The following is an 8,366-nucleotide window of genomic DNA, read 5'->3' on the forward strand; positions in this document are numbered from 1 at the left end:
CTCCAGAATGTTTTCATTGCAACTTCATTCAGTGTGTGTGGTTACACCCAAGTGGCTACAGTGTGGTGGCGTGTATTCAGCTGTAGAGGAAAATACAAACTGTATGGCTTCTTAAACAGCCTTAGAAGTTTCCACACGATACAGTATGTTTGATTAATCAGCCTTTTCTCATGTTTTTTTTTTTTTTTTTTGAGTAACTTATATCATGTTCTACTGCTATCGGTTTGGTGACTGACGTAATTGTATGAGACAATCAATCACATTTGTATTTATGTCTATGTGACTTACATTGATGGATTTGTTTTTGAGTGACACTATAACAATCTTCACTTGAACATTTGTACAGCAACAAGTGCAAGTGCATTATGCTATTTGATAATATAAAAACTGACCATCAATTTCTTTTCTTTTTTGTTTCCAAAACCTATCGAGCTGCAGCTTTCTCTATGTACAATTATTATGCTACAGTATGTTACGAAGAATTTGTATTTATGAAAAAGATGAGAAGATTTTTCTTTTCTTTTTTTCCAGCTGTGGTTTCCAGATGTGTGTGTTATAAATAGTGTAACAAGATCAGTGAGACTGAATGAAGTTAGAGGTGACATGCTCTTCTGTTTCCTCCTAATTCTGTGTGCTTTGTTAATGATCACAACATGCTCTGTCCCGCACAGCATGGAGCCGTACTTCGTATTTTTGTATTTAAAACATTCTCAATAGGCTTCACATCAGTTTATAGTGACAATTTAAAAAATAAAGTGATTTGGACATTATTGAAAACAACTTTTTTTTATTCAGACCTTTTATTTTCTTTGCACACAAGACAAACAGGCAAAACGGTATAAAAACCTACAATGCTTAAGTAAAGGGCCTTATTTAGTAAGCACATCAAATGGGTGAAAACCAGATGAGGGATGATATCTGTCCTATAGGAAATATAAACATTTTTAAAGCCAATTTGAATGAAGCTTATATGGCTTGTCTTCTTAGTTCATGAAAAGTTACTGAGATAAAGCCTTTACAGACTGATGAGCATCAGTCAAAGCCGGGTCAGTGAACCTTTTCTCAATTTATTAATACAGACCTTTGCATATTTCTACATTACATAAAAAGCATGTAATCATCCCACTCATCAAAACTCCCCCACATAAAAAGGCACAAAGGTGATTGAATGTAAATTGCTGTTTTGCAGTTTGTTAATTAGCAACAAACACAAATTGCTCACATCAGTTGAAATCCCACATGGAAATCAGAGGCCACCGACGCCAGTTTTTCATTCACCCATTGTCAGTTCACAGTGCTGTTGTAAACACTCCCCTAGTGCAACCAGTGTGCTTTTCCATGGACAGTCACTGTGGCGTTCGAGTGCGTCGTAATTAGTCAGTAGTGGCGGTGGAAGAAACTGAAGAATCAAAACATATACGACATAACGTGCAGAAAGTGACAAAACAAAAAGCAAATGATCGAGAAAAACAAAAAGAACTGTTTTTTCAAAACCAGACATGAATTCACATAGAACATTGCATTCAGTGGCTTCAATGCATCATTATACACACACACACACACACATACATATGCACAAACAACAGATTCGAAAACACACATCATTATTGCTGTTGCTTAAATTCACAAAACATCATTCAAACATAAAAAAAATGTTTAGGTCAAAGACCCAGAAAACTTTATCATGCAGTGAACCACTCTACAGGAACTTCTGCAGAGTGAAGATCATTGGACGGAGGTTGTAACCAGCCAACCTGCAGCTCATCTGTTCTTCCACAGACTGTACGTACATGTTTGATTTTTTTTTTTATGTGAATACTGTAATTTCATAAACGCTGACCACGCCCTACTTCTACATCCGCTCCATTGGCAGTTCATTAGAATAATGCAACAGTCCTACAATAAATCCTCCATCCCGTTTTATCTCTTTCCTTCACTGAAAAGAAACAGTTGAAACATCTTTGGTACAGAACAGTGTCATCATCAGCGATCCTAAACAGGGACATTAATTTAGTGTTGTAGGTTTATATGTCTGTAATTACAGTCACAGCACGCGCCCAAATGTCAATGTTAATCATCAGATTTAGATAAACAGCTTCGCAGGATTCAGTTACAATGACACCAAACAGTTTCACAGCTTTATGATCATTTCAGTATCAGGTTGATGATGGCATCGACAATTCCCCCCAAATCATCTAAGACAGCAGGTTTGAGCTTTTTCTTGAATTATTTTTTTTAATGACTTGTGATGAGTAGTAGATGAGTCGCTCAAAGGACCGACATGTTTGGCACATGAGTTTAGATTTGTTTTCTCAATGCCTTGATATGATTAATGTGTGAAATCGATTCCCAACTTGGTCCTGTTCTCCATCTTTAAACAACATGACCCCTACAAGACTGAACTACCAATGAATGCAAGTAAGTAAAAAAAATAATAATCAGTGAGGCCTAGATGTGAATTTGTTATTGTACACAGTGCTAATGTGACCTTGTGGCATGAGGAAATGCGTGTGGATGAAATGGCAGCCAAGTCGCATAGCGTCCATTTCTACGGCGACGGCTTCATTTTTTGATGACTCAGCTGGTGAAGATTTTGTCTGGTCTCAGTCGGAATCAGAGTCTGAAAACTCATCTGGAAAACAAAAGTGACAAAACACAATCCAGTATCAGAATGAGAGTTAGTTCGCCCACTGTGGTCTTTCTGTGGATGTGTCACATGTCCTTCCTCCAAACACAGAGCAGACATGATGGACATGGACACGATGGGGGAAAAAAAGAATATTTAAGAGCTTTACTGTATGTCATGATGAAACTAAACAGCTGCAAACTTCATCCTGTTTTGCTTGGTTTAACAAAAAGCATATTCACTGCCTCCTAGTGGTGAGATACAGTGTTGCCCAAGATGCACCAATATGTCCATAAAGTTCGTTTTTTTTTTACTTTAATTTAGAAAATAATACAAAACCAATTTATGCAAAGCATATCATACATATTAAGTTGTAGATGTATGTCTAAATATGAACACATTCAAATCAAATGTCAAATAGATGATGAATAGATTAGTTTATAGGACAGAATATTAATAAACACTTGTATGAAAAACAGATATTGGATTTAACTATATGTCCATATATAAAACAATCTGTCTGTGTATATATTTAATATTCATGTTCTTTTATGGTCATATATCAGATTAATAATTAATTTAAGGATCATTACCTTGCTGTCTTGATGGCTCATCATTGGACTCCCCTCCTTGCTTTAGGAAATTAGCCAGCTCATTGAAGATGAGGTAAAAATCTACAGCGAACACGATGGTGGCTATGAACCCAAACACCTGGGAGGAACACACACGTTTCATATGAATGCAGTGGAAAAACAACAGACAGTGAGGTTGTTGTGTACTGAATGACACATTGGTGATGATGGTGGTAGTGAGAAGTCAGCTTTACCCCTGCAGCCTTAGAGGAGCCGTCTGAAAATTTGGACACTGCGAAGATGGAGACGATGAAAAGGACAATGGAGGCGATCACACATCTGAGGAAATCCTTTGGAGGGAGAAAGAGGGAACAACATCAAACTTTATATTATATTATATTATATGTCATTTTCTTCCTTTAGCAACATGCACATCCACCGCAAAGTTCTCAATTTTGCTTGAAAACGTCTCTCACCGACAGAGGCCAGAGGAAGCCTTTAAACCTCTCGTTGAACTTGGTGGAGTAGGCGAACAAGTAGAAGAGAGCGGCCACGAAGCCCAGCAGAGGGACCGTCACATAGCCGGCTGCTGCCGACGCCGCAAAACACACAAACGCTATGAAGGAAAGAGCCTGAAAAGAAAATGAAACATAGAGAGAGAGAGATAAGTGAGACATTTACTGTGTGTTAGATCAAAGAAAAGTTCAAGACAAACCTCCAACAGAAAAGTATAATCAGCTGAAGAAGACGCTTACATTTGATTGCTCTTGTTTTAAATTTATGTGTTAATTTATTTCCAAATGAGTTGCTTGTAGCTGAAGGATCCGAACGATGAATAAAATAAAATGTAATCTTCTTCTCCCCTTGAGATCTCACATTCAAGATGTTACACTACCCCAAAGCTGTGAGTCAGTGTGAATTACAGCCTCAGGCCCACTTCCTGTAAGGAGATACAGCTGTTGAAAGACAATGTTTATTCACACAGGCCTACACACTGTTACACTGAATCCAAATCATTCTCTCTCTCCTGCACACACACACACACACACAAACACACTTGTGCAAACACCCACAGACACAAAGCTGTGATAATGAAAGATGGAAAACTGTGTTCTGTGAGTGTCGTAAAGTGTCTGAAGCAGTCGACTACAGAGGGGATGGACAACACCAACACCATATCAGAGCAACATAGAGCAAGTCCAGACACTGTAATCTCCACCAGGCCCGGCCATCTTGTCTTTGTCTCAGTCAGTCATCCCACGCCGGCCTGAGGGCAGGAACTCCCCCTGACTGAACCCAAAGTGCTGCATCTGCTCTGCTCTAAAAAAAAATCCTCATGTCTCTGCATTTTAATGTCCATGAACTCACGAAAAAAAAAAAAAAAAAAAAAACACATCAGTAGAGCAAATGACTTCTCATGTTGCTTTATGTGACACATCACAGCATGTCAGAATAAGAAAGCTGAACTGTACAAGGATTATTTTACCTACTGATTCCATCCTAACTTGCTAAAGTAGATCAACTACTGAATAAATCCCTTAATTGGTATTTATAGCAAACTAGTGGTCCAATTTGATATCAGATATATGATAAATATGATCAAATCAGCCCCCTACCCAAAACAATCATCTATTTTTAAAAAATATATATTTTTATCTCGTATTGTATGCGTCTTTGTATTGTCTTCTTTTATTTATAACGGACCTGAGATTATCTATTTCCAATGATATTAAAAGTAGAAAAGTGTCAGTCTCACATCAGAGAAGCAGTTATCAGGTAATGTTGTTGATAACTGATTTGTAGGATGAACCATCAAACTCGTTGCTGATCAGTTTTCTGCTAAACGTTCAATCAACGAACCACATCACCTGCTTCAGCTTTAAGCCATCACTTGTAAACTCAAACACGACAACACGCTGTGCACTGGAGCAAAGAATCAGATGGCTGCATCTCATCATGAACCTATAAAAAGCTGATTCAAATAAGAAGATACTTGCTGCTGCAGCGAGTGCGCACATGTGGGTTTTTAAACTCCGGAACGTTCCTTCTACCTGCAGCCAGAAACACATTACGTCCTGTTCTTTATCGGACGTGTTGCTGGCTCAGACTGAGAATCCTGATGAGAAGTGCATACGGTGGGTCTGACACAGTGTGTGTAATAATGCATGCTCAGCAGAATGTGCGTCTGACTAATACTCCCAGGAACAGTGAAGCTACAAGCTGTTTTCACGTCCAACAGTCGAGGCTGATAAAACTCAGCCTTCAACTCCGAGTTGCATCAAAAAATACAATTCAACTTTGATACTTTACTCCAGATACAAAAACCTCAGAGCTACACAGGAAGGTTGCACACTCAAACGGTGCACATAGCTCTAAATATAGTCAATGCATGAACATTTATCTCTAAAATGACTAAATCTAAACTTTCAAGTCTTGCCCTCACCCAAATACAACAGCAACGAGGAGAGATCTGACTGTGATGACACATCTCAGAAGTGAAGAAATACCTTATTAACATCCAGGACTATGAATAGTTCCCGGACTTCACTGTCACTAGTCTTCTGAGGGACTGTTTCCTCTATTAAAAAAAGTAGTTGCAGTCAAAGCTGCCAGTGGTTTTTTATTCAACCATCAAACACATGATGAAACCACACTGTCACTCTGTGGCCTTCCCCTTAACATATCTGCTCAGATTGGATCATTGTGGGAAATGTTGCAATAACTAATGAAGACTGTGCCACAGTATAGCAGCTTTCACTTTTGACCGAAGCATTTATCTGTTTGATGTACAAGATTTACCAAACAGACAATTATATCTCTCTTATTTATATTTGAAGATCAAAGAAAATGTTAAGTGTCACACTCAAAATCATGACATGACAATGGAAATCTGCGGATTATACTGATTTGAGAAGCACTTACCGCATGAAAAAACAAATGGCATAACATTCATTTCGACAGCACTTTTGGTCAGAAAACACCAAGATGGATATCTCTCCAAACCAGGAAGAAATTAACCCAAATTATCCACAAAGCCAGATTGCACCAGAGGTAAACCAGAAACCTGTTTAAACACGACGAACAGAAGTAATTCAAAGATACAAGCCAGTCATGATACAGGAAGTCCTGGCTATATTTCACACTAACACACACACACAAGTTAAATACACGTTGTGTGAAAATGAGTTTAGTTAGTAGATCATGACCTAAAATAAAACCCACGTTACTTTCTAACAGACATTTTATGTGTGAAACAGCAGCTGTCACCTCTCAAGATATTTACTTTGTGTAATTTTTTAAAAAGAAGTGAGGTTTCTGTCATGACCGATGCTCCATCCTCCCCCTGCACAGGTTCAGACCAGGTGTGCACTCACCTTTAAGTGCATATAGCAGGAAACAGTTGTGCTTTCAACTGTCAGCTGAGGCCAATAGACTTAAAGATGGGTTACAGATGGTTTTAGCGGAGGGGTGGGGTTCACAGTCACACTGTTAAGAAGCAGTAAAGAGGCTGTATTGTATGTGTGTGTGTAAGTGTGTGTAGCTCTACATCCACAGGCAGAATAAGGACTGTGCTCCAGGGCCACATGTTATGGCAACAGGATGAGGGATGTGACTGTGAGAGATGAGTGCTCTCTCTCACGGACTGAAATGTCACATGACACGCACACGCACGCACACACACACACACACACACACACACGCACACACACGCACACACACACACACACACACACACACACACACACACACACACACACACACACACACACACACACACACACACACACACACACACACACACACACACACACAGTGAGGGGCTCGGACCGCAGCCCAGTCTGCACAGTTATCAGTCAGGCTGGTGCACGAGGACCCTTCCTGCCTGCAAGTGAGTGACACATGATGCTGGTCATCCCCTCCACCCTCCGCCCTCATACAACCAACCAACACCATCACAGACACACAATCTTTCAGTTCCTGCTTTGTTCAAATCCATTTGGACAGTTGGTTTAAAAAGTTACAACTGTTTAAATTCATTGTGCACAACACTGTGAGTCACTGCAGGACCGTTATTCACAGACTATACAGATGAGTCTCAACACTTAGAAAGAGAGAGATCTAAGCGCGCTGTGTCCATACCCCAGTATAAATATTTATTCCCAGTTTCAGCCGTTTACCTCATATTGCTATAAAACCTCCCTGCTCCTCCCTTTGCTAATGGAAACCTCGTGGAAGAATCTGACTGACCTATATTATTCAAAATGACAGATCAGCAGTCTGCAAGAGTGCGCACGACAGTCAGCCAGTTACTGTTGCTGCCATAACTTGTGGAAATCAGCAAAAAAAAAATACAATCTAGAAACTCACGGACGCACGCCCTGACTTTTACGCACTCGGGCGAAACAATGGCACAGTGAAAGTTAGATTTGACTCCTCTCCGGTCGGTTTCTTACCACTTCAGCGATCAGCAGCATTCCTTTCTTTGACGAAGCGAACTCTTTGCTCGGAAGAATCGAGAGCAGGACAGTCTGGCGCGGCCGAGTCGAGGTGGGAGCCTCGATGTCCCCCATTGTTGGGGAGAGAGAGAGAGAGAGAGAGAGAAGAAAAAAAAGAAATGTGGACTCGCCCCAAAGTTTACAGCACCGAGCTAACGGAACGGCTTTAAGGCAAAAGGGAGAGTAGAAGAAGAAAAAAAGAAAACAACAGAAACGATATGTGGAGGCGTGAGGCTTCTCGGAGGTGGAAACGGAAACAATGACAGCGCGGAAACGCAGCGCGAGCTCCCAAAAGCGCAACATCTGCTTTCTCCAGATGTGAAATGCGATGCCCCCAGCTGCATGCAACACAATCACTCAGCCAGCCACTCAAGTGGAAATATCCAACTCATGATGTCACAGGACAGGACAAAAAGGGAAGGGAAAAAAACTTTATTGACACTTTCTGTTTATTTATGTGCAACATCTCCAATAAGTGGCAGCAGCATCAGAGGTTACATCACACAGATGTTGAAAACTGCTGCAAACTTTGACTTTTGAATCATATTGAACTGTTTCTGCTTCTGTTTTAAATATAACTTCAGTCAGACATCACAACTCATGGGGAAAGCATCATTGATTGTTGGGTTTGAACCTGTTAATACACTGTATCATTTACTATAAGTGTTTTAT

At 40.0% G+C, this 8,366-nt stretch overlaps 1 protein-coding gene across 1 annotated transcript; it reads right to left on the reverse strand.

The window, feature by feature from the left end:
- Positions 1-810: 810 nt before the first annotated feature.
- Positions 811-8,086, reverse strand: cmtm3 (CKLF-like MARVEL transmembrane domain containing 3). Its single transcript, XM_083969235.1, has 5 exons — positions 7,653-8,086; positions 3,675-3,830; positions 3,453-3,548; positions 3,220-3,337; positions 811-2,632 (listed from the first exon to the last, which is right to left on the reverse strand). Exons 1-5 carry the CDS (start codon positions 7,995-7,997, stop codon positions 2,604-2,606), a joined length of 744 nt encoding a protein of 247 aa, XP_083825361.1. The 5' UTR covers positions 7,998-8,086; the 3' UTR covers positions 811-2,603.
- Positions 8,087-8,366: the final 280 nt, after the last annotated feature.

The sequence above is a fragment of the Trachurus trachurus genome (genome assembly GCF_905171665.1).
Source record: "Trachurus trachurus genome assembly, chromosome: 3".
In the NCBI taxonomy this organism is placed as follows: Eukaryota; Metazoa; Chordata; class Actinopteri; order Carangiformes; family Carangidae; genus Trachurus; species Trachurus trachurus.

Excerpts from the sequence above, each read along its gene's own strand:
- cmtm3 (XM_083969235.1), bottom strand. The coding sequence starts at position 7,997 with ATGTTGCGCTTTTGGGAGCTCGCGCTGCGTTTCCGCGCTGTCATTGTT. Across the intron at positions 3,338-3,452 it reads GCTCCTCTAAGGCTGCAGGG|GTGTTTGGGTTCATAGCCAC; the intron begins GTAAAGCTGACT and ends TGTTCCTCCCAG. Across the intron at positions 2,633-3,219 it reads TGAGCCATCAAGACAGCAAG|ATGAGTTTTCAGACTCTGAT; the intron begins GTAATGATCCTT and ends TTTGTTTTCCAG.